The sequence below is a fragment of the Lagenorhynchus albirostris genome, chromosome 15 (genome assembly GCF_949774975.1).
Source record: "Lagenorhynchus albirostris chromosome 15, mLagAlb1.1, whole genome shotgun sequence".
Lineage (NCBI taxonomy): Eukaryota > Metazoa > Chordata > Mammalia > Artiodactyla > Delphinidae > Lagenorhynchus > Lagenorhynchus albirostris.
This window is the reverse complement of record NC_083109.1, coordinates 2,079,773-2,105,026: the sequence shown is the minus strand read 5'-3', so window position 1 is coordinate 2,105,026 and position 25,254 is coordinate 2,079,773. Positions and strand designations below refer to the sequence as shown.

At 57.9% G+C, this 25,254-nt stretch overlaps 1 protein-coding gene across 2 annotated transcripts in view; it reads left to right on the top strand.

The window, feature by feature from the left end:
* CDH4 (cadherin 4) overlaps nt 1–25,254 on the top strand; it is a 557,176-nt gene that overhangs the window by 489,318 nt on the left and 42,604 nt on the right. For both annotated transcript variants that reach the window (XM_060122262.1, XM_060122263.1), the window contains 3 exons: nt 342–497; nt 5,389–5,533; nt 20,070–20,242. In XM_060122262.1, coding sequence (XP_059978245.1) covers nt 342–497; nt 5,389–5,533; nt 20,070–20,242 — 474 coding nt within the window. The remainder of the gene's footprint in view (nt 1–341; nt 498–5,388; nt 5,534–20,069; nt 20,243–25,254) is intronic.

The window sequence follows — 25,254 nt, the reverse complement described above, 5'->3', positions numbered from 1 at the left end:
CTGTGCTGGGTGTTTGCACTGGGTCCTCAGCCACTTCAAACCATCATTTGCAGGCTCTCCCGTCGGTGTCATTGGCTCTGCCATGCTTGCTGCACACCCTTTCCTCTTGGAATATTGTGTCCTGTCCTCCCCTGTCACCTGGTGGGCCACCAGATGTGCAGCGGTGGCTCTCAGTAAACCCCTGGCCTCTGCTTGCCCTTCCGGTCCCCAGAGTGGACGAAGCATTGGCTGTGGCCCCAGATGCACCTGGGAGAGGCCACGTGTGTGGCCAGCAGGTGGGATGAACGTGGCCCTGCTCACACTGCAGCCTGACCCTCCCCTCCACCTGCTCCTCCTTCCAGATCCGGTCCGACAAAGACAGCGACATCCCCATCCGCTACAGCATCACGGGCGTGGGCGCCGACCAGCCCCCGGTGGAGGTCTTCAGCATCGACTCCATGTCTGGCCGGATGTATGTCACACGGCCCATGGACCGGGAGGAGCGAGCCTCCTACCACGTGAGTGTCCATGGCCTCAGGTCCCTGAGCGGGGGGAGGGCAAACCCAAGTCTGTATCAGAAAAGCCCAGGGGTGTGTGGGGCACCGCCCCAGAGTGTCTGTTTCATGGGGCTGGGTGGGCCAAGAATTTGCACTTGTAACACGTTCCGGGTGATGCTGGGAGGGTCTGGGACACACTGGGGGAGCGACTGGTAGAACTGGATCCACCTGGAAGACGTGGATCCACGTGACCTGCCAGGAGCTCTGACGGTCGGCGGGGAGGTCGAGAGGCTGCTGTGCCATCCCCGGCCTCTGTGATGGCCAGACATGCCTCCTGCAGCCCTTCTGTTCCTGCCTCCCTGAGAGCGGAAAGGCAGCTCTGAAGCCAGCACTGCTGTTTGCATCTCGGAGCTGTGCGTGGAGAGGGAGAAAGGAGGAGAAAGTGGAGACTTCAGGGTTCAGCTGAAAGGGACTGTCCACCCGTTTCCTCCTTGGCCTCACAGCCTGGTGGCCCGTGGGAGTGGCCCTCCGCCCTGGTGCCAGGCCCCTCTCCGGGCTCTGCATCCTTGTTTGAAAGATGAGGGTCTGCACCTGCGGGCGTCACACGGGCTGGAGCCCCGCCCCCAGCAGGTGAGATCTGGGCACTTGACCTCTCCGGCCTCGGTGCTCTCTCCTGCGAAGGGGGCGGAGGACCAGGCTGCATCAGCGTGTCGTTGCGAGGACTCACGGGTGACCACACGTGAGGCATTTAGGATGGAGCCCAGCCCCTGGGAAGGCTGCCTTTGGGGTTATCGTCAAGACGTCGGAGCTCCCAGTTCCTGGATTGTAATTTACAAACAAAGACGTTCACGTGAGAGGATGGACTTCACAGCCTTCTGCCCGTGTCGTCCTGCTGACCGGCTCTGAGCTCGCTCGGCTCCAGCCCGAGGTGCTAAGTGTGGCCACAGGCTCTGCTGCGCCTCGTGTTTGCTGGTTATTCGTTTCGGGTTAATTGTCCACCTCCTGGACCAGAAGGAAGGCTCCACGCGGGCAGGGAGCCGTCAGGCTTGTCCACACCACATCCCCTGGCCCGAGACCAGAGCCCAGCCCTTGGGGGACGCTCACAGCCCATTCGCAGAAGGGAGGGAGTGGGTGGGAGGAGGCTGGTTCTGTCACTGGCAACGGTGGCCTCCCCGAGGGACTCCTGATGTCCCGTCAGAAGCAGGTGCACCTGCGGGAGCCCATCCTGGGGGGCGGGCAGTCCCCTCTGAGCCACGAGGGTTTCCTCTCTCAGTGGATTACTCCCCTATGTTCAGGACGGCTACAGAATTTCCGGGTCCGACACAAAATGAAACAGGGGCCCCTCCGAGCTTACTAAGGATTTTAAGACAGTGACGGCAGAGCATTGAACCACACGCAGGCCCTTCTGAACACAGGGCCCGTGTGACTGTGCGGGTCACACAAGGCCATGAGGCTCGTGGCCCCCTTTGAGGTGGGATCGACAGGAAGGCCGAAGCTTGAGGACCCCACCTTGTGGCTGTCTGGGCCTCCAGCGCCCCATCTGCGCCTCGGCGCAAGCGGCCCAGAGCTGCACCCAGCGTTACGTCCATTCCTGAGGCTCCCCAGCTCCGGGCACCCCGAGAGCTGCTCGATGCCGAGGACACCACACGCCTCCCTGAGCCCCCTTCCGCACCCCCCAGACCCGCTGCTGGGAAGGCAGGAGCCAGGTCTGGGGAAAGGAGACCCGACTGGCAGTGGTCTGGGGTCTCCCGAGTTCCCGGGCCACCGTTAACCGCCACGGTGGGTGCACAGAACCAGCGAGACAATCCAGCCAACACGTGTTCAGCCAGCCTCGCGGCAGGAAACACACCGACTCAACGTGACTGTTGGCGCCCCACGGGGGCTGTGTGCTGCCACCACAGTGCTCACGGCATGGCTCAAGGTCAAGGTCAGCTCCCCTCGCCTGCCAACGAGTCCGTGCTGACTGGGAGACTGAGGGCAAGCGCTGGAGGCAGACAGGCCCCCAGTTCCTTGCGGCTGTTGGCCAGGGGCCGCTCCCACCCCCTGATGGCGCTACAAGTCTCTCACGCTCTCGCCTGCCGCTGGCCAGGAAAAGTGCTCTGATGTTAGAGGCCACGAGGCTACCTCTGTCCACCCAGACAGTCTCCCTGCCACTGAAGCCAAGCCCGCCACATGACTGACCTGATCACGGGGTGAGCCCCGTTGCCCTCACTCCTGAGACCAGCGCCCCACATCCTTGCAGCCCTTTTAGAATCCTCTCTGCTCCCCCCGACCCCAGTTCCACCGGCACCTTTGCCTGTGGAGTGGGTGGGATGACCTCCCACCTGAGAGGGAGCTGGTAAACTGGACACGGGTCAGCGTGAGACGACCGCGTGGCGGCCCACCAACACGAGACAGACGAGCTGTCACTGCCCTGCAAGGTGACTCCCCAGAAGGTTCTCTCAGGGCTCCGTAAGAGGGCTTGCTGTCGGGTTCTCCCGCATACCGTCATCTCGGGCAAGTTCGCTAATCTTCCTGTGCCTCCGTTTCCCCATCTCTAAAATAGGGATCGGACAGCACCCAGCTCACGGGTTCTTGGGAGCTGTGAGGTAAGGCAGTGCGTGTGGAGTTCTGGGGGCACCCCCAGCCCGAGCCAGGGCGCAGCGAGAGCCAGAGGCTGGTGGTGATGGAAGACAGCCTCCAGAGTCCACGTGAGGCCACTTCCAGGGCCCACATAGAACGTTCCGGGTCCCGTGCCCCAGGAAGAAACCAATGGCTCACGATTAAGACACGAAGAGCGAGCACCTGGGAGGGGAGAGAACGGGGTCCCGCACACGGTCCACAGGCACCCACAGTGCATCATGGGAATTCGCTTGGCGTGCGATGCTCAGATTTGCAAGTCGCAGGACGTTTCTTGTCTCCACCACCAAGACAGACCCCCGTCGCCCAGCCGGCGGCTGTGTGCGCAGCCTGAGAGATGGACGGGGCTGGGGGCGCTCTTAGAGATTTCCAGCGGACGCCATCGAATGTTATTTAAGCTTGGGGGCTGTGGGCGAGGAGAACCGCACCAGCCGCTTTCTGTCATTGGCTCCACTCGGGGTGCTCCTGCTGCTGAAGACAGCGGCCCGAGCGGCAGTGTCACTCTAGGTAGAAGATAACTTTAAGTTTAGCTCAGAATTACCCTTTAAAAGTCTTCTCAGCCTTTGGCTCAGTGCCTTATCGCCTGGCTGCACTTGACAAGATGAAGGATGGCCTGGTGGCCCGCGGGAAGGACTTCCGCAGCAGGGCAGGTGCAGCCCGGGGCTCCCGGAACTGGGGACGGACGGCGGCTGGGGCGGGTGGCTAGTGGAAACAACCGCACAGCATCCTGAGACGTTTAAACACGATACTTCAAGCCTCTCGGCTGCGGGTCCCGGGAATCAGTGCTCATTTGTCCCCTTCTGATGACTCAGATCACCTGGTCTGTGAAGCCAGCCTGGAGCTCCCCACTAAACACACTGTTTCAAGGGTAAAATTCCACCCGGGGCTGTCGGGCTGGGGCTGGCGTGCTGCAGTTAGCACGAGGCCCCTCCTGCAGGCAAGGATGGGCACCGCTGCCTCTCCCCTGAGGCTGGCAGAGCACAGGGTGCAGGGCACCGAGGGGGTGGCGTGGACAACTGTGGGTTGGGCCCCTGCTGAGAGACCCCTCCCCCTGGAGGCCTGGAGCACAGGCTCTTCTGGCCACCCTTGGCTTGGCACTGTCTTGGTGTAAAGACCCTGAGGTCTGGTGTGTCCAGCTTGGAGGGTAACGTGATTTCCACAGAGAGATGGGGTCCGGGACATGGCTGTGTGACAGTCACAGCTCTGGCTGGAGAGACCCCAGGCAGGTCCCTTCCACTCGCCAAGACTTGGTTTTCCTGTCTAAATCCCAGGTCCCCAGTGGTCCTGCTCCAGCCCCCGCTGCTGCCTGCAGAGCTCAGCCACTGTGCGTGCCCCACGGAGGCCTCCACACTTGCTGTCCTCTTGGCCCCTTGTCCAGGGCTCAGCTCCAACGTCATCTCCTCTGCCTGGCCTCCTCCCCACCCCAGCAGGTCGCTGTGGTCACACGCGTTCTGTACTGCTTCCTTTCCTTCTCAGGGTCCGTCTCCCTTCTACACGAGAAGCCCCAGGGCAGCCCCGTGTCTCACTGAGCCATAGTCTAGGGTGCAGCCCAGTGCCTGGCACAGATGGGCCCTCGATAGATATTGACTGAGGGAATGGATTAATGAGTGAATGAGTGAATAAAAGAAAAAAATCCAGAAGTGAAGGGGTGAGTCTGAGCAGCCCCTCTGGACGCTGCAGGCCGAGTGGAGGGGGTCTCTTCCCTTTGTACCTTCAAGTCGTTCCCAGATGCAGTTCCCTGGAGCCCCTTCCCCAGCAGAGTGGGGGCTTCCACCCCAGGGCCCCTGGACCCGTTTCCGCTTTGCTGCCCCAAGAACAGATAAGCCGGGGTGTGAATGGGCAGCAGGGTGGCCTCACAGTGGACCCCCAAGTTCAGGGCCCCCATGTGTCTCTCCCAGGCCTGACCTCTCAGCGGCAGGAGTCTAAGCCCCCAGCCCTGGTTGGCACAAGTGGCCTTTGTGTAGCTACTCTAGGTGGACGTGAACCCTCATGGGCAATAGCGTGGGGACGGTCTGCGTGGGTCCTGGGTGGGCATCGGCGTGGGCCCTCGGGTCGGTTTCAGGCTCCCATGGGACACCCGGTTTTGCCCTCTCGGGACCCTTCCCCATTTCCACAGAGAGCCGAGGCTCATGACGTGTCCCCGGGCTGCCCCTCGGGGGGCCCGGAGCTGTTACGTCACCACCGTCCCAGTGCTGTGGGTCCCAGGAAGCTGCTTTCGGCTGTTCTTAGGCGGCCAGGCAGGTGTGTCCCCACCGGGCGGCCGCCGGCCCTGATGGCGTGTGCTGCTTTCCAGCTCCGAGCCCACGCCGTGGACATGAACGGCAACAAGGTGGAGAACCCCATCGACCTGTACATCTACGTGATTGACATGAACGACAACCGCCCCGAGTTCCTCAGCCAGCTGTACAACGGCTCCGTGGACGAAGGCTCCAGGCCAGGTGAGCCCCGGGCCCCGAGGGCGGGCGGGGCCCCACGCTAGGGGAGGGCCCCCATGCTAGGGGAGGGCCACGCAGCCCCCGCCGCCGCGGGGGCACCGTGGGACTCGTCGCTGACGCGTTTATTTTAGCGGGTGTTTGCGAGTACCCGCTGTGTGCACTGGGGAGCGGGGTCCCTGCTCCACAGACCTCACTGTCCAGAGGGGCCACAGACAAAAGAGCAAAAACAGGGAATGAAGCTATTGCAGTGATGATTAGGCTCAGAAGGAAACCCACGGGGCACTGGGTCATGGGGCCGGCTGTAGATCAGGGAAGGTCCCTCTGCGGAGGCGCCCTGTGGACCAAGAGCTGATGCGTGATGAGGAACAGCGCTGAGAGAAGGGCTGGGAGGGAACTAGGGGTGGAAAGAGCATGTGCAAAGGTCCTGGGGCAGGTCAGAGAGCAGGCCAGCCACCTGAGGCCTCCTGGGCACCCTTGGGGTTTGATTCCAAGCACAACAGGAAGCCCATGAGAGGGCCGACCCCCAGCCCGAGGAGGTGAGCTGAGTGCCTGAGGCCTTGGTTCCCCTCAGAGCTGACCCAGAGCCTGTCTTCCCGTGGGCTCCTGTCCAGCATAAATGGTAACGGCCACTTTATAGCATCTGGCCTCTGGGTGACATAATGACCAGGAAGTGGGCACCCCCCTCTCCCCTTTAGACTCAGGGCCTGGGGAGGTGGAGGAAGCTGCCCCGGCCCCTTGGTGTGGATGTGGGGGGAAGCCCCAGCCGATGCTGGGACCCCCGCTCAGGGACCTGCAGCATCAGCTGGGAACACGTCACAAATGCATCGCTTGTGGCCGCACCTGCTGATTCAGACTCTGCAGATGGGGCCCCGGGGCCAGCAGCCGGGCTCCCAGGTGATTCTGCACTTGCTTACGTTTGAGAACCGCAACCCCGCTGTCTCCTGATTGGGGGCGGGGTTGTCCTTGGGACAACTGCTCAGCTCAGGTCGAGTGGGGAGCTGAGTCAAGCACCACTGCTGAGGTCCTTGCTGGGGCTGCCAGAAGTTACTGCTAAAATATAGGACTTGGGTTACATTTGAACTTCAGAGAAACAAGGAATCATTTTTATGCAGGAGTATCGGGAACATACTTAGAGTAAAGGGTATTGCTTGTTGATCTGAACGTCAAGTGTAACCGTCACGTGTAACCGTCAAGTGCATCTTAGAGGCTGCCCCTCCCTGGCTCCCCGGCGGGCACCCATCCTGGGAAAACTTCCCGGCTGTGGGGAAGGTCTGCGGTGCCGGGCAACCTGAGGCCAGCTTCCCGGGCCTCTGAGGAGGGGTCAGTGGGCGTCCGGCTTGGGGGGAGGCGGGGCCCGCGAAAGCAAACATTTATCGACCCTTCTCCCCTGGCTCCGCCTCGGGGCTGCTGCTGCAACAAGGTGGATTGCGTTTATGATTGATCGTCTCTCGGAACTGGGACGCTTGGGCCAGCCTGGTGTCAGCAAAGGGAACGGGATATGACATTATTTCTGCAGGAACCCTGGGCAGCTGGGCCCTGCAGGCCCCTGAGGGGCAGGGGCAGGCGGCGGGTGGCCATATTAGCTACAAGCAGCCAAAGGAAACAGATGAGGGCTGCCAACAGCCAGCTCTTTAAGGATCAGGGTGGGGAGTGAGTGTCAGGCTTGGGGAAGGGGCTTTCTCGTTAACAGAAGCGGCGGGTCCTCTCTCCCCAAGACCCAGGACGCTCTGTAAAGCTGCCTGGATGTCACAAATCAAGCCTCCTGCATCTTACTTTCAAATAGATCGATAGAGACAGTTTTCCCAAATGCGTAACTGCCTTTACTCATTAGGATAACAAAAGCAGCAAATTACTCTGTCGCCCCCTCGAAATCGTGATAGGAGCATCCTCGGATAGCTGGGTGTGGCCTGGGCAGGCTGAGGGCTGGTGTTGTCCCTGACTGGTCCTTGATTCCCCAGACACTTTGAGCCTTTCTGGGACCTTTTGCACTAAATGTTGGCTGACTTTCGAAGCCCCTGGGAGCCCCCAGCTGCACCTCTGTTCCTGGAACAACCCTCAGAGGGGAACGGTGACGTGCCTCCTTGTGCAAAGCCAGGGATGGAGCTGCACGGTGCCCCGTTGGACCCGGCTTGATGCCCTCGCTCACCCTGATGTCCAGACAAAGCGGGCACCGCATCCTCGGGGCAGGAGACTCCCGGGGACTTGGAAATAGTCCCTCCAGTTTCTTCCCTTACACCAGTAAATTACAGTAATGGAAGGGTTTTACACAGTGCCTTTGTGGGATAAGGAAAAACTACCGCCAGAAGTTAGTCATTATTTTCTGGAATGATAGGCTAATGAAGGGTTTCAGATGCACGTTCTAATGGAAAACGAATAGGAATGTGTGTTCAGTATTGACTCAGCTGGATAGGAACCTTCTAAGGTTTGGGAAGTTCACATGGGGACATCAGCAAGCCAGCTGGGGCCAGATCCCAGGCCGATCCCACATCACCCCACGTCTTTCTCCCAGCCCCGGGCCCCTCAGTTTTATGAATCCTCTCTGGCTTTGCTGGGTTGAAGGGGCTCACACACGACTGTGGCTCCTACAGCTGAGAAGCTAAGTTTCTCCTTGTATTTAATACAAATAGCCACGTGCCACGTGTGGGTAGTGGCTGCCGTGTTGGGTCCCCACCCAGACGGGCCCCCTGAAGCTGGTGCTCACAGCAGCAGTCCCTCCCCTCCCCCGGGAGCATCTGTCCCCTCCTGGTCTCATTGTCCCAAATCCTGGATGGAACTGGCCAGGGGCCACCAAGCCCCTTGGAGACTCCATGCCATGCTCCAGATGAGAGCAGAAAGGGAAGCATGTCTGCTGACCCCGCTTTGAACGTCTCACCGCGGGAGCTTTGCTCGGGTGGGTGCCCCGCCGCTTGCTCCCTGTGTACACGTCACCCCTGCCTTTCCAAACTCTGCCATGTCTGCAGAGCCCCGCCTTGACACCCACCCTGTACTGTGTCCACCCCAATCTGCCTTGCCCACCCCCTTGAGGCGACCATCCCACACCCCCGGGCAAACGCTGCATCTGCAGGGGCGACTGTTTTTGCACACAGGACGAGCACGTTCGCTGTTTCCATGCACTCCCTCTGTCATGATGGGAGGGTAACTGATGTGCGTCCCTGTGCAGCAAAGTGGGTCTTAAGTAAGCGGTCGTTTCTGCCAAGGCCTCTCTCCCTGGCTTTGAAATTGACTCTGAGCTCATAAGTTCAGATTCGTAATAATTCATAAGAATTATCTATCTGTAATAGGGATGTTTTCCATAAAGAATTGGAGTTTCATTGATTTCAAGTTCACCAGAAAGTGGAACCAAAATTAGGGTTCCCAAGAAGAAGGGTCCCACTGAAGTGAGACGTGAGGAGGCTCAAGAGGATGTGGCCTGGTGCCCGCTGGGGCCTGGGGTCCACAGACGCATCTCAGGCCCCTGGGGGGCAGGCGGCAGGCGGGCCAGGCTGTGTACAGACTTGAGCCAGCTCCCCGGGTATCGCCACCCCATGGACTCCTAGGTGCGCTTCCCATGGGGTCGCATTGGAAGAAATGTCTTTTTAAGAAATCTTTTTATTTTGACATAGTTGTGGATACACATGCAGTTCTAAGAAATGGTACAGAGATACCCCACAGATCCTTCACCCAGTTTATCCCGGTGGTAACATCTTGCAGAGCTGCCATGCAGGGTCACACCAGGATGTGACATTGGTACAAGCCCTGGCCCTCACTCAGACTTCAGCAGCCTTGCCTGCATGCGTGTGTGTGTGTGTGTGTGTGCGTGTGTGTGTGCGTGTGCGCGCATCTCCATGTGCATGCGGTTTTATCGCGTGTGCTGATTCGCATGACCTCCATGGTCAAGACGCTAATGGTTCTGTCACAAGGACCCTCAAGCTGCCCTTTCAGAGCCACAGCCATCTCCCCACCCACCCGCCATCCCTAACCCTTGCAATCATTGCTCTCATTTGTCTCTATGATTTTGTCATTTTAAGACGTTCATATAAATGGAATCATATGGTGTGTTACCTTAGGAGACTGGCTCTTTCCACTGAGCATAGTTCTCTAGATATTCATCCAGTAGTGTGTGTCCAGAGTTCATTTCTCTTCATTGCTGAGAAGGCTGCGGTGTGGATGCGTTGCCCTTGTTCACCCTTTGAAGGGCATTTGGGTGGTTCCCAGTTTGGGGCCATAGTAAACCTCCAAGATCTTTCATCCCCATACAGACTTTTGCGTGAATGTAAGTTTTCATTTCTCTGGGACAGATACCCAAGAACGTAGTCACTGGGTGGCACAGGGAACAGGGGTTCAGCTCTGCGAGGGATGGCCACGCACTCTTCTGGAGTGACGGTGCTGTCTTCTGTCCCACCACGTGGATGGCCCCGCTTCTCCACGTCCTTGTCAGCACTTGATGGTGTCGTGTTGCTTTAGCTGTTCAGAGCGGGGTAGTGGTATCTCATGGCGGTTTTCATTTCTGTTTCCCTGATGGCTGACGACCTTGGAGATCTCATTTTGTGTTTGTTTGCCATCCGCACATCCTCCTCGATGAGATGGCTCTTCATGTCTCTTGTCCATTTTCTAAATAGCTTGCTTTTTTAATCACTGAGTTTTGAGAATTCTTTACTTATTCGAGATACAAGCCCTTTGTCGGACATGTAGTTTGCAGGTATTTTCTCCCCCTCCGGGACTTGTGTTTTCATCCTCTTCATGGCGTCCTTTGGGAGCAAGAGATTTTCATTTTGATGCAGTCCAGTTTTCCACTTTCTGTCGATGTATTGGGCTTGAGTATTGAGAACTCTTCCCAGGGCCTGGATCCTGAAGATGCTGTAGGCTTTGTTCTAAAGGTCGTGAGACTTCGCGTCCGGGTCGTTTCTCTGCTCGCGGACACCCGGGCGCAGATGCTGTAGGCTTTGTCCTAAAGGTCGTGAGACTTCGCGTCCGGGTCGTCTCTCTGCTCGCGGACGCCCGGGCGCTTCTGCACCGCTTGTTGGAACGGCTTTCATTGAGCTGCGTTTGTACTTTTGTCAGAACTCAGTTGGGCCTATTTGTGGGTCTGTTCCTGGGTTCTCTGCTTCTATCCGTTGATCTGCGTGTCTGTCCCTCTGCCAGCCCCGCACTGCCTGGGTGACTGCGGCTCCATGGGAAGCCTTGACGTGGGGCGGAGTCGAAGGCTGTTGGGACGGCGCGTTAAGTGTTCAGACCCTGGCTGTCGCCTGTGTCCTCCCCAGGTGGACTGTTCACTTGGCAGGTGGCGTCGCGTGGCACTCAGCCACCCTTCTCAGAATCCAGGCGGCCGGCCACCATGTGGCCAGCGTGCGGCGTGGCGGGGCCTCTGCCAGCTACTCCCTCTGTCTCATCGTTAAATGGAAGTAATGGTAGCGCCCACCTCCTGGAGTCAGCTGAGGGCGCCCACCTGAGGTTCCCGACACCTGTGCTATCGTTAATCGTGTTATTAATATTAACGGGTATTAACTTATTAATATTGTTAAACGTTCTTATTCAAAATATTAGTTCATTTTCCCAACTCCAGCAAGCACATTGTCAGGTTGAACCTCAGATTGAACCATAAGACTCACTTAAAACCAGCTGTCCTTTATGTTACATTCCAGCGTCCCTCGGGCCACCCTGCTGGTCTCCCTGATGGCCAGGCTAGACCTCAGACATGCGTTCTTCTGAATCATCACGAGCTCCCCATTGGCCACGTCTGAACAGTGGCAGTTTCCCAGCCTGGGCTGGGCTCCAGTCCCCAGGGCTGATGGGGAGGTTTGGGTGCACGTGCTTCTCAGGGATCTGATGGCTCCCGGAAGCGTCTGGGAGGCAGGAGGGAGGATGCACAGGAGAGGGGAGGGGGAGGGGCCGACCCAGGGTGAGGCCACAGCCAGGCCTTGACCAGCCAGCACCCAGCAGCAGAGGGCGTCCCCAGAGGAGAAGGTGGGGCCCCGAGGGGCAGAGGGAGCCCATCCAGGTGCCGGCTCCCCCATCAGGTGGCCACTCACCCTGGACCCAAGTCCTGTTCCCAGAGCTGCATCCAGGGGCAGCACTGCAGGGTGGATGCTGAGACCCTGGGAGGCCCTCCCCTAGGGAGGTTTTCTTCATCAGAAGCAAGAGCCCTCCTGCCCCTCGGGGTGACCCTCCGGGGTGCAAGCACATCTTAAAAGGCTGAGTTCTGAGTGAAATAAGTCAGAAAGAGAAAAACGAATACCGTACGCTAACATATATACATGGAATCTTAAAACAAAATGATTCTCAAGAACCTAGGGGCAGGACAGGAATAAAGATGCAGGTGTAGAGAATGGACTTGAGGACACGGGGAGGGGGAGGGGGAAGCTGGGACGAAGTGAGAGAGTGGCATGGACACATATACACTACCAAATGTAAAATCGATAGCTAGTGGGAAGCAGCCGCATAGCACAGGGAGATGAGCTCGGTGCTTTGTGACCACCTAGAGGGGTGGGATAGGGAGGGTGGGAGGGAGATGCAAGAGGGAGGGGAATGGGGATATATGTATACATATAGCTGATTCACTTTGTTATACAGCAGAAACTAATACACCATTGTAAAGCAATTATACTCCAATAAAGATGTTAAAAATAAATGAATAAAATAAAAGGCTGTGTTCTGCTCCTTTGAGAAGAGGAAACAACAGATTAAAAACAGCAGCTGGGGGGCCTTCCCTGGTGGTGCAGTGGTTAAGAATCCATCTGCCAATGCAGGGGACACAGGTTCAAGCCCTGGTCCGGGAAGATCCCACATGCCGTGGAGCAGCTAAGCCTGTCCGCCCCAACTACTGAGTCTGAGCTCTAGAGCCCACAAGCCACAACTGCAGAAGCCGACGTGCCTAGAGCCTGTGCTCCGCAACAAGAGAAGCCACCGCAATGAGAAGCCCATACACCACAACGAAGAGTAGCCCCCGCTCGCCACAACTAGAGAAAGCCCGTGCGCAGCAACGAAGACCCAATGCAGCCAAATAAATAAATAAATAAATTTAAAAATAATAAAAAATAAATAAAAACAGCAACTGAGCTCCCTGACCTGAAGCTTGTGAGCCCCGACTGCCTTGTCCCTCTGCTCTTCCTGAGCTCCTGAACCTGACTCGGGGCAGTGGGAAGGCCCCACGTCTCTGCAGGAGGCCTCAGGCTCCCCCTGCAAGGGGCGCACCTTCCGCTGAAGCTTTGATTATGCAGCCATCGCAGAAACACAGCACTGACCAAGGGCCTCCAGATGCTGGGTCCTGTCCTCAGGCCTCCCGATGGGGTAACCTACTGAAACCTGACAGTCCTGTGATACAAGCACTTTGGAGGTGAGGGAACGAAGGCGCAGAACAGGTAAGTAAGGACACAGCCAGTGACAGGTGTTACCAAACCAAACTCGGGTCCGCTCGCCCGCACGGTACAATCTACTGACACGAGGTCGTGGTGAAGGAGAGTGCAGGTGTTTACTGAAACAGCTCCAAACAAGGAGAATGGGTGGCTTGTGCTCAGAAACCCCACACTCCCCAAAGGGTTTCAGCAGAGCATTTTTAAAGGCCAGGTAAGGGAGTTGGTGGTCCCAGGGTACGTGATCAGCTCGTGCAAAATCCTCTGATTGGTTAATGGTGAGGTAACAGGGTGGGGTTACCTCAGGTTATCCTCAGGCTCCAGGAGGCCTGTGGGCTACATGCTCAAGATCATCGGGGCTACGTCCTCATAACTGGAGCCCCCTTCCCTCTGCAGCAGCCATGGGTCCACGCCCTTTCCGACAGGCTTCTCCAGCTGGAAATGGGATTCATGGTGTCACCTCCTGCCCAGAGGCAGCCTGACCAGTCTCCTGGCATCTCTCAAGCCTTTCAAGTGTGTTGACTATTTTTTAACAAAAGGGCTCTAGTTGGAATTTCTGCTTTCCCTAACCCCTTGTAACTGTGTGAGGGCCTATATTATAAATTTTGAAATTAATGTGCTTTAAAATATTAAATAGAGGAATCTACGTGCTGCAAATGAAGTCAAAGAAACCTTCATCTGTGTAATGCAGTTTTTGCTTAAATAGATTATTAGCGGGCCCCGGTTATTTATTTCTTGTATCTCTGCGCTGGCGGAGTCCCCCGAGATTAACGCCACGGACTGATGCACAGATGGCGCCAGATACTCGAAAGTCATCTGCGTGTTAAGAATTTAAATCTTTAGCCTCAGTGATTTGAGCAGAAAGCCAATTATGGAGCTGAATTCGTTTTCAAATTAAACTGCAATTTAAGGTTTGTGAAATTAATCCTTTAAGGCGCATGGCAGCGTTTGTACACGAACTCCTCAGAAGAACCAAGAGTTTGCCTTCTCCCCCTTTTCCTGCTGCGCGATTTATGAAGAGATGTCCGGCGTCTCGGGCAGCGGACAGCATGCCCTCTCAGAGGAAAATACAGAGTGATGTTCAGTTTCGTTAAGAAAAATGCAGGCCTCTCTACTAGGGGGCGAGGCCCAACGAGGCCTCCAGAGAACGCCCTAGAAGGATGATTTTCTCCTCGTTCTCACAGCCCAGGTGATGGGGGCGAGACTTAACTCTCCAGTTACTACCGATGCTGCTGCGGTGAGTGGTTCCTGGCAGAGCGCTTAGCTGCGTGACGCGGCTGAGTCGCTCCCTCCCTCCTGTGGGCAGCCCAGGTGTGCCATGGCGTTGCGGCTGCTGGGCGCTCACGGCTGCCTGTGGACCAGACCCGCCCCCACTGGAGAAGGCGAGAGGATCAGGGGGACCTTGATGCCAGGGCCGCGCTTGCCCAGACACGCGGAGGCCGGCCCTGCTCACACCCCGAGACGTGGTGTGACCACTGAACACTTGCTGGAGGGTTCGGGAAGGGGCACCCTCAAGTGTAAGGGGGAGACTGAGGCACAGGACAGGGGCAAGGGGGCAGGAGCAGGGTGCCACCAGGGCAGGGCCTGGCCCCCAGGTCAGCAGGCGTCGCCCAGACAGTGAGTGGGGGCCACCTCCCCCAGGCAGCTCTCCAGGTCTCAAAAAGGAGTTCCTTCTGCCTCCGCCCCACTCTCTTCTTCTAGGAAGGAAGTGAAAATCACGGAGCCCTTGCTCAGTTCCAGGGCCCTGCACATTTATATTTCATCTGGGTTTGTTTCCATGGCAACCCTGCCCGTTGGCCTTTGGCTCAGAGCACTTGGGCATGCATGGGTCACCTGACCACGGAGTGGTGGCCATGGACCAGCCAGGTTTCCAGAATCTTTCTTGAAAGAAACCAAATTGTGATTAAGGCTGAAGAAAAAGTCCCATCAGTTGCCTTATTTCTTTTTTTAAGTAACATTTTACCTTCTGTTAATCAAGTGATAATCTTTGGAGGAAACTTGAGAGACACAGAGAAAATCACAAAGAAAAACATCACAGTCTCCCATCTTGCCTGCCACGCAGAGATTGCCATGAGCACGTTCGTCAAAGATCCCTCTGGTCTTATCTCCCTGCACGAACATGTTATATTAAAGAACACAGTTTAGAAACTGGATTGTTTTCTGTTTTGCTGTATATCGTGAACATTTCAAGCGTCATGAAATATTCTGGCTTTAAACAGTTCCGTCGTGGGAATGTACCACAGTTTATTTAGCCAACACCCAGTTGTCAGACGTTCGGTGTCACGTCCTAATTGATTATGCTCCTTGCTTATCTGCACCGCTAGATGTGAGCTTCGCAGGTGGGACTTTTTTTTTTATTTGAGACCATTGTTGACCCACACGTGCTTGTGCAGCAAAGGACAGAGCGAGTCCCTCACCCAGTTTTTCCAACAGTAATGTGGAAATAAATGAAGACCAGCCAGTGTGAACCAGCAGAGGCTGTGTGTTCAGAGCAGGGGGGTCACCAGCCACCATCACAGGCAGAGACTCGAAGGCGGGCAGAGGACCGGGGAGCTTCATGGTAGAGAAGGGGGCTCAGGTGTGCCTTGGTGGGGGCTGGTAGTGGGGGCCTAGAACGGGGCATCCCATGTGAATATCTGGGGGTGCGCTTCAGCTTCTCTGGCTGATTGCTTTTAATCTGTATCTGATGACTCTGTTATTGGAATCTCCCTGGTCTGGTCCTGGTCAGTTCTTTGTCTCTGTTTTCAGTCAGGTTTTGTCTTCTTGTGTGCCTGGTTCGTTACGTACTGTGCCTTGTGTATGAAAAATTGTAGAGGTGACTTGAGGGTAAGATGTTACCTTTGTCTATGAAGGATATGCTTTCGCTCCTGACGGGAGTCTGGTAACCTCAGATATCAGAGCCTAAGTCACCTTAATAGAGCTGTGCCCCCGTTGGCTAGGACGGTTCCTTTCCTGTTCACCCTCACTCCCAGCGCGCTGCCTTTCCGGGTCCAACCCAAAGACTCGAGCATTTTCCAGGCTCCACCCTCATATGGCAAGTCCTAAGCGCAGTGTTTTTACCCCCATTCCCATCAGTCTGTTGAAAGCTCCGTGTAGCTCTTCAGCTGTGAGAAGCCGACTTGGAATCAGCAAATGTCTCTTTTTTTTTTAATATTTATTTGGCCGTGCCAGGTCGTAGTTGCGGCACGTGGGATCTTCGTGGCCGCGTGCAGGATCTTTAGTTGTGGCGTGTGGGATCTTAGTTCCCCAACCAGGGATCAAACCCAGGCCCCATTGGGAGCACGGAGTCTTAACCACTGTACCGCCAAAGAAGTCCCTGGAATCAGCAAATGTCTTGAGAGGAAAGATGGCCCCCAGTCTCGGGTTCTCCTTTCCGGCCTGCCCCACCCTCCCTGAGTCTGTGTCACTGTATCTCTCTAGTGCCCTTAATGAGATGTTTTTATTTCACGTTGGGTCCGGTTTTTCTAGTTTTCCTCAGGAGGAAGATCGGTTTAAAATAACATTGTCCACCATTTGCTAAAAACAGAACCTCCTGGATTTCTTTTAAATACTTAATGCCTCTGGGGAAATGCTACTGATAATTAAATTCATTAAAATTGGGTTTACAGGGCTTGCCTGGTGGCACAGTGGTTAAGAATCCGCCTGCCAATGCAGGGGACACGGGTTCAAGCCCTGGTCTGGGAAGATCCCACATGGCCGTGGAGCAACTAAGCCTGTGCGCCACAACTACTGAGCCTGTGCTCTAGAGCCCGCAAACCACAACTACCGAGACCACATGCCACAACTACTGAAGCCCGCATGCCTAGAGCCCATGCTCCATAACAAGAGAAGCCACTGCAGTGAAAAGCCCATGCACTGCAACGAAGAGTAGCCCCCCTCGCTGCAACTAGAGAAAGCCCACACACAGCAACGAAGACCCAATGCAGCCAAAAATAAATAAATAAAATAAAATAAATTGGGTTTGCACACTGTTCGAGAATAGCCATTGTGTGAAGTTAGGTGGGTGTGTTTGATGAATGTTTTTCCTGAGGTTCTCAAAACACTGAAGTTCCATATTTTTTCCCCTAGAAGACACTTAATAAAGACGTGTTGAATGAATGAATAAATGTCCTAGTGGGTTTGCAACATCTTGGTCTGACTGCAACCAGTTCTCCATGAAATCCGGTGAATGAGTTAGCATTCTCACTACCAACCCTCGCCCCCCGCACTCCTGGCTGCATGCAGTCTGTGTTCTCTGCGTGTCTTCAAAACATAAATTTGACCTGCTCTCCTGATGAAAATACTGCCCTGTGGTCTTAGAATAAAGTCCAGAATCCTCGCCGTGGGCCCAGCCCACCTCCAGCCCCATCACATGCCCCCTTTCCCCGGTTCCTCAAGCGTTTGGAGCTCTTCTCTGCCCCAGGGCCTTGGCCTCCTGCCCAGAGTACCCCCCGTCCCCTCCCTACCCCACCACCCCCATCTCTCAGGTCATCCCTGCTTCCTCCGTAGCACCCCACGTACCTCATTATTCTACATATTCATTCATGCTAGCGTTCTTCCCCCTTCCAAGGACTTATTGCAGCTGGCGATGATCTGTGTCTCCCTGTTTGTTCTCTCTGTCCTCACTGGCATGTTCGGGGTGGGACCTCATCTGCTTGTTCTCTTCCTGCATCCTGAGCACAGAGCCTGGTGTCTGCACACAGCAAGTGCTCACTCAGTAATTGTGGGCTGAGTAGCCCCGCACACTGGAATGTCATTCAGCCATAAAAAGGAGTGAACCTTGAAAACGTTAGGCTCCTCGAAAGACGCCAGACACAAAGGCCGCATAGTATATGATCCCGTTTATGAGCTGTGTTCAGAAAACGCCAATCTGGAGACAGAAGGTAGATGAGCATTGCTGGGGGCTGGGGAGGAGGAGGGAGCAGCTCATTCATTCATTCATTCATTCATGCGTGCATGCTGTGCCGGGTCTTAGTTGCGGCACGCAGGACCCTCGTTGCAGCATGTGGTATGCAGACTTCTTAGTTGCAGCATGCGGACTCTTAGTTGCGGCAGGCATGCAGGATCTAGTTCCCCGACCTGGGATCGAACCCAGGCCCCCTGCACTGGGAGTGTGGAATTTTACCTACTGGACCACCAGGGAAGTCCTGGGAGCGACTCTTAACGGATACAGGTTTCTTTGGGGGTGACAGAATGTTCTGGAGTTAGATACGCTCTATTGACAATTGCACTGACTTGTGCACTTTAAAAGGGTGAATTTTCTGATGCATGAATTACATTTTGATAAAAACTATGTAAATCTGTGGATTGAACAAGTCAGGGGAGGGAGGCGCTGCAGGCCTGGAGCTCCTGGACCCTCGCTTCCTGCAGCGTCCCGCCCCACCCAGGCTGGGACTTCCCGTCTTTTCAGTGTGAAAAGTCTGGTCCTGGGCCCATTCCTCTCTGATTGGTGGATGAGAATAGAAAACCTGTGCCCTGTAGACAGATTTCCACTTTCCTGTCTCTGTTTGCTCTCCTTTCTGTTGTATCGAATGCATTTGCTTTGAGAAGCTTTTATTCAGTAAAAGCTGAAAGCTAAAGCCAGTTCCCAGTCAGGTCCTCGCTGCTTGCGGTGGGGCTGGACGCAGGAAGGCAGGAGGACCTGTTCTGCACACACATCCGCGCAGCCAGAACACTGGTAGGATTTGGAAAAGGCTCCCTGCCCGGACCACGCAAGGGTCTCCACCACTGTCTGCCCAGTTCCTAGCACCATGCCGGTCCAGAGCAGGTTGCCCAGTGCATGTTTGATGACTAAAACACCCACCCGTCACCACCTTGGATCCCAGCAGGCCTGGAGGCCCGGCTGCACAGCCAAGCCCCAAGCCCAGTTCAGTCTCAGCTTGAGCCAGCGCCCCCAAGAGGATGGTGCCCACACTCCTTCCCCCCGTGGGCCCTGGGAACATAGCGCTGAGCGAAGGACACGCAGCTCAGGACTAGGGCCCCATGCCTGGCTCCAGGGGCGCTCACAGGGCCGGGCGCCCGTGCCAGTCAGAGCTCTGGGTTGCAGGCGACGAAAGCTCAAACTGAAATGACGTGAGGCAAGAAGGGGAATCTGTCGGTTCAGGTACAGAGTCTGTAAGGTACCGTCTCCTCGATGTGCTGTGAGCCTAAAACCGCTTTATAAAAGAAGCCCTAATTGTTTTAAGCATGGAGGCAACAGCTTCAGGTGCCGCTTGACCCAGGGGCTGCCCGGTAGGCGGTGCTCACCAGAGCCCCTCTTGGTTTTGTTTCCTCCGAGATGGCCCTGTCCTTCACTCTCCTTCCCTGTGGCACGAAGTGACCACAGCCCCAACCTCACACGCTGACCCAGCCGAGGCCAGCAGCAGGGACAGTACGCTGGTTTCCCAGTAACCCTGCGAGCACCTCCACCTTGATCACAGGCCCTGACAGAGTAAGATGCCCACCGTGGACCCGATCACTGTGGCCAGGGGAGGGGTGTGCTGTCCAACCAGGGCCTACCGCTGTGGGGAAAGGAGGATGCCAGTAGGAGCCCCACGTGCCGCTCTCAGGAGTCAGGGGACCTTGCCGGAGCGTCCCCTGCGGACCTCAACCCTGGCGTGTGGATGGGAAATGGCGTGGGCGGCTCACTGCCCCGGGCTCGGAGGTGCAGGTGACCACGTGTCCTCGCGCACCCTGGATTTACTACTCCCTCTGCCCCTGTGCCCCGTGTGCACAGCTCCCCCCACCCCCGAGGGGGCTCTTCTCACTTAGCTTCCTCAAGTGCCTGTTGTGCCCCTTCTGTACACCCAGCCCTGTTTTTTACCGCGTGCCGAGTCGCGGCCGTGCAGTCCTCCACGTGGGATCTGGATCCTCGGCAAACGCTGCTGGCCAGCGCCTTGGGCCGTGTGGCTCAGGAGGGAGAGTGCTGGGTTCTGAGCCAGAATCGCTGGCTCTGCTGTCTCCAGGCGGCTCCCCCTCCTCCAGGGCCTCCATCTCTCTGCCTGCTGATGACCTCAGAGCAGACTTGAGCTCGGCAAGAAACCCGCCGGTGGTTCTGCAGGAGTGTGTGGGGCTGGGAGGGACGGGGCACTTCCCAGGGCCTGGCAGGCCCCCAGCCCGTGGGAGGGGAAGGACTCACACCATGTCCAGCCTCCGGGGAGACATGGTCCCGGCTGATGTCTGCCAGGGTGCGGGCGCGGGCCCACAGTGGGTGTGGTTGGTGAGTCCCACGTGCGCTGCCGTCTCTGTTCCAGGCACCTACGTGATGACCGTCACAGCCAGCGACGCTGACGACGGCACCACGGCCAATGGGATGGTGCGCTACCGGATCGTGACCCAGACCCCGCAGAGCCCCTCCCAGAACATGTTCACCATCAACAGCGAGACAGGGGACATCGTGACGGTGGCGGCCGGCCTGGACCGAGAGGTGAGGAGGCCGCCGTGGGGGGGCGGGGGGGCGCTGGTGCTGCCGCCGCTGCTGGGGCGGGGGGACCTTTCCCACTAGGCACAGCAGGGTGTCTCCAGGCACTGGGCCACGTGGTCCCGCCTGGGCGAGGCTTGGCAGGGACGGTGCCCCACGGGGCTGAAGCTGCACAGTGTAAATACGTCTCTGGGACCCGTGTCAGTGGCGTTGTGCGATGGGGCAGGTGGGCCAGAACCCCCAGGGCTCAGAGCAGGCCTCGGGCGGACTCGGGGCCTCCATCTCACGTCCCAGAGGATCCAGCAAGGCCCCAGGACCCTCCCCGGGACCGTGATGGGCGCCTGCTCGGCCCGGACAGGGCCCTGCAGTTGGTCCTTGGAATGAGGAGCTGCTCCATCCAGCTTCTAGAAGCCTGCTGCCCTCAGCTAGGGAGGTGGTCCCTCGGAGGGGAGAGTGACGCCGCATGGGGTGGGCCGTCAGGGAGGCGAACCATCCCCTGTCTCTCCCCACCCAGGGTCCCTGACCTGCCCCGGGAGGGAGGGCATCCCCATTGCCCCCAGAAGACTGTACCACAGTGTTTCTCCAGCCTCTAGCCTCACTCAGGGTGTCTTCACACCTTTCGGGAGAGCAGTGAGGTATGACCGGGGCCTGTGCATGAATGCAGACACTCACACGTGCTCTCGCACACGCATGCACACGTCCTTCTCCATGGTCAGCATTGGAAGCATTGCTCCAAGGCAATTCCTGTCTGAGGTCCAGGGTCAAGGCTGAACTTGGGCACGGTGACCCCTGAACACAGGCAAGTGCCCCGCCTGCTCCTTCCTCACTTAGCAGATGTGGGGACAGAGTGCTGTGTGAGGCATAGGGGATGTGGAGCTGGTTAGACGGTGGCTGCCCCAGGGCCAGGGGCGGGGAGCAGAACCTAAGTGCGTGTGCTGCAGTGGATCGCGTGTGCAGGCAGCGGGTCACGTGTGTAGGCAGTGGGTCGTGTGTGCATATGCAGTAGGTCACGTGTACCTGTGGTGGATCGTGTGTATTGCAGCGGATCGCGTGTATATGCGGTAGATCACGTGTATATGCGGTAGATCACGTGTATATGCAGTGGATCACGTGTGTAGGCAGTGGATTGTGTCCACAAAGTGGTGTTGTGAGATGAATGGAGCTAACTATGGAGAAATCAGGGGAGGCTTCTCAGAAGAGGTGGCCTTGCTCTGAGCCTTGGAGGCTGATAGAATCAATCATACTTTCTTCTCTTTGGGACTAAGGACCCGCTTTTCCTGAACGCTGCACACCAGACGTCTAACTGGTTCCGAGCGATCACAGATCCCACTGAGTGGGCTCCTCCTCTCGATCACTGAGCGCTGACTTTGCGCTAGAGGCTGCCGAGGGTCGGGGCCGACAGCAGCACACAGGGCGAGTGGTGTCCCTGCTCGCGGGGGGCTCACTCTGCAGAGGGAGAAACAGGCAAGAGGGATTAGTCCCCACGAGATAAACGAATTCAGGCAGCGGAGTGGGTTATAAAGAAAGAGCATCGCGCACTGTCCACAGAGGGTGGGGGCTGGGCCTGGAGCATCAGGGATGTCCCTGTTCCGTCCCGGGAAGGGAGTTGTACGTGTGTCCCAGGGCTGTCCTAACAAAGGAAATTAGCCTCTGACAGTTCTGGGGACCAGAAGTCCAAGATCCCAGCGGCCTCAGGCCCCAGCCCGGCAGCAGAGGGGCCTGTCCTCCTCCCACGCAGGCAGATCCCCGCGCGCTGTCCGGCACAGCCTCAACGGGCCTCCGCCACCTCTAAGGAGCTTCTGTTCATTGCTTGATGAGTGTGGACTTCAAGTTCAGGAAACAGAGAGGCGGGGAGCAGGCGGTACCCAGCCCACGGGCCCAGAGCACCCGGACCTCCGTTAGAGATAAAGAGCGGCTCGGCTGCACGGCTCTGCTGGGAGCCTGGCTGTGATGTTGGGCCTTGGAGAAGGAAAGAGGCATTTCTGGGGCCTCTGTCTAGAGGACAAAGGGGCAGCACCCAGAGGACCCTTCTGGAAGTCTGCAGAGCAGGGAGAGGCCCCACCTCAGAAAGCTCAGAGAAGCTGCCGGTTCCGAAGACGCAGGGCGGCTCTGGGTGCCGCGCCCCTGCTTCCCTGAACAGGTGGGGTGCAGGCCGTTCCGGTTCGCATTTATTTATGAACAAACCAGCAGGTGTGGAGGGAGGGACAGACAGCCAGGAGCAGTGGGAGGAGGAATACCGCCAACGTTTCGTGGGCATTTCTGCTACTCATTTTCCATTCTTTTGTAAGCGTGTGCCGAGCTCCTGCCCGTGGGCAGAGCCTGTTCTAGACACCGGGGTGCCCCAGGGACCCCACGGGAGGTCAGTGCGGGCTAGGCACTGTACAGTGCACGTTATCACATCTTAGTCCTTGAAACCGCCCTGGGGGGAAGTTCCAGTAGTAGCATTTCTTTCCAGGTGAGGCAGGCAGGGCTGCAGGGGCTCTCAACTGCCCAGGGCTGCAGCGTCTCAAGAGAGGCGTGGCCCCCGGCAACCTGGATTCTTAACCCTTTCCAGGGGGCACCCCAGGAGAGGCTCCACCCTGCCAGGTGAGACACAGGCCACCCAGCTAGATCTGAGCTGCAGACAAACACAGATCGTGTTTCCTGCAAGCGTGTCCCAAATATTGCATGGGACTTATTCATACCAAAAATTGTCAGTTGTTTGTGTGAAGTTACATATAACTGAACGGTCCCTGGTTTTTTTTGCCTCGTCTGGCAACCGAGCCTGAGGCGGCCACCCCACTCTGGGCCCGGTGGGCGATCCCTCCTCCTCAGTGCCACAGCGGCACCTGGCAGGGAGGGGCTGACAGGCAGCAAGGTCCCCGAGAGCCGGGCCTGCAGATCACGGGGAGCTGGCCGGGCGGGTGGACATGACGTGCGAGGTTCCTGCCCGGCTGGGCGAGCCATCAGGTCCCGTGAGTGTGGCCGGCACCAAGCGGCCGGGGCTGTCGCTGCGACACGACGCGCCCTGGAGCGGAAGCCGTAGCACTCGCTCGGCCGCTGGAGGCCCCTCCTTCCCCGGGAGCGAACCTGAACACCTGCTCCGCAGACACCGCAGGCCGGGGAACATCCCGGTGGGTGTGCCAGGCAGTGCACCCTCACTTCAGGGAGCCTGGTGGCCTCGTCCCTCACTTAACGCAGACCCAGGACCTCCAGAGCCACCCACTGTCTCAGGCTCTTGGTCGCTGCAGAATCGCGTGGACCTTCCTCCCGGCTCCAGCGGTGACCCTCCTTCCCCATCCTTGCCCTGCGCCCCCGCGCGGCACCTGGCTGCCCGGCGCCGGAGGGACCGGCCCCGCCGAGTGGGCGGAAGCAGCCGGATGGCACCTGGCTCCACCCTGCGTCCTCCGGCCTCCACCCGGCTCAGTCCCGCCCGGAGGCCTGGCCGCTCCTTTGGGGCGGCCGCTGGGCCCGTCACGCCAGCTGTGCACCCACCTCCCCCCAGAGCAGGTGGTTGCTGGATCTCAGGCAGGTCAAGTGAAAGTCTGTACTAACTAGTGCGTCCGCGGACCGTGGGCTGCAATGATCGTGAGACAGCCGCTGGCCGCTCCTCCTGGCCACTTTCCCCGCTGTGCCACGAGCCCTTGGGCTTGGGGTGGGCAGCCTGGGAGGGCCCAGCCCGGGAAAGGACAGCCCCGGACAGAGGGAGCGGGGGAGGGTGGCGGGCAGGACCAGCGCTCTGAGGCCCCGGCGCCCCGTGGCCTGCCCCCGACCACGCAGCCTTCAGCCTTGAGCTCTCCCCTCTCCGGCCGTCTGGTCTTTTCCATCTTCTCACCAGACGTCACCTCCTCAGGGAGGCCTCCCTGACTCCCTCTGCTCTCACTGAACCGGCCCAGTTCCTGCAGAGCCCAGCGCAGGGGAGACGCCACGTGGGCTTATCTCCTCTGCTGGGGGTTCCCTCCTGCCACAGGCTCGGGGGGCCGGGCCAGGCCGGAGGCTGGGCTCCGTGCCTGGTGCGTCGAAGCTGCTGGAGAAGTGGTAGCTGTTGGCGCCACCGCTGCCATGAGGGCCCTGCTCCAGCGGGGGCAGCACTGCCTGTCCCAAACCTGGACACGTGCCCAGCGGTCTCCTCCTGCCTCAGCCGCCGCCTCTCCTCTTTCTGCTCAGGAATCCAGGTGCTTCAGTGTAGTCTCTGTTTATGGATAAGACGAGGCACAGAGAGGGAAGAAGCTTGCCCAGAGTCACACAGCAGGGAAGGGAAGGCTGGCATTTGAACGCAGGCGGCTCCCTGCCCTCAGCCTGTGCTGGGCTGCTGGCTGGGGCGGGGGTTGCGGGGAGGCAGGGTGTGTGAGATTCCGCCCGCCAGCGTGTCCTTTCTGAGATCTGAACCCTAGGCCTCCCCCCTCCCTCCCTTCTTCCCCTGCCCCTTCCTCTCTCGGTCTCCATAAGGAGGGTTAACCTCCCATAACACTGGCCCCAGACTGAGCTTTTCCTGGCCCAGAATTGAAGTGGGAACCGTCTCCCACTGTGAGTCCGTCTGACTTCTCGCCACTTGGACGCCCCTCAAAACTGTCCCAAGTACGAGGGGGGATCCGTGTCCAGGCTTTGGGAATCTCAGATGGTCCATGGACCCTGGAGTGGCCAGTGGAAAGGAGGCCCAGCTGCTGAGTGTGCGTCTCAAGGAAAGGGAGCATGTGTACTTCCTGGCAGAAGCGAAGGGCGTCCCTACGTGTTCACTCTGTCGACGACACGTGTAGGACCCAGCATGCAGCTCCCCACACCCTTCAGTGGCCAGGACCCCCTCCCCGCTGAGTCTGTCCGCAAACTCCCCTGGCTGGCCCATCGAGGTACCCTGTTCCTTCCTTTCTTACATGTCACCCGCACCCTGGCACTGGGCCAGAGCTGCCGCCACCTCCTGCTTAGACCAGGATGGCGCCCGCCCAGGCGCTCTCCCAGCCCCGCCCCCGCCCTACAGTCTGTCCTCAGTCAGCAGCCAGGCGATCGTGTCCACATGCCAGTCCGGTCGTCGCTGCCTTCTC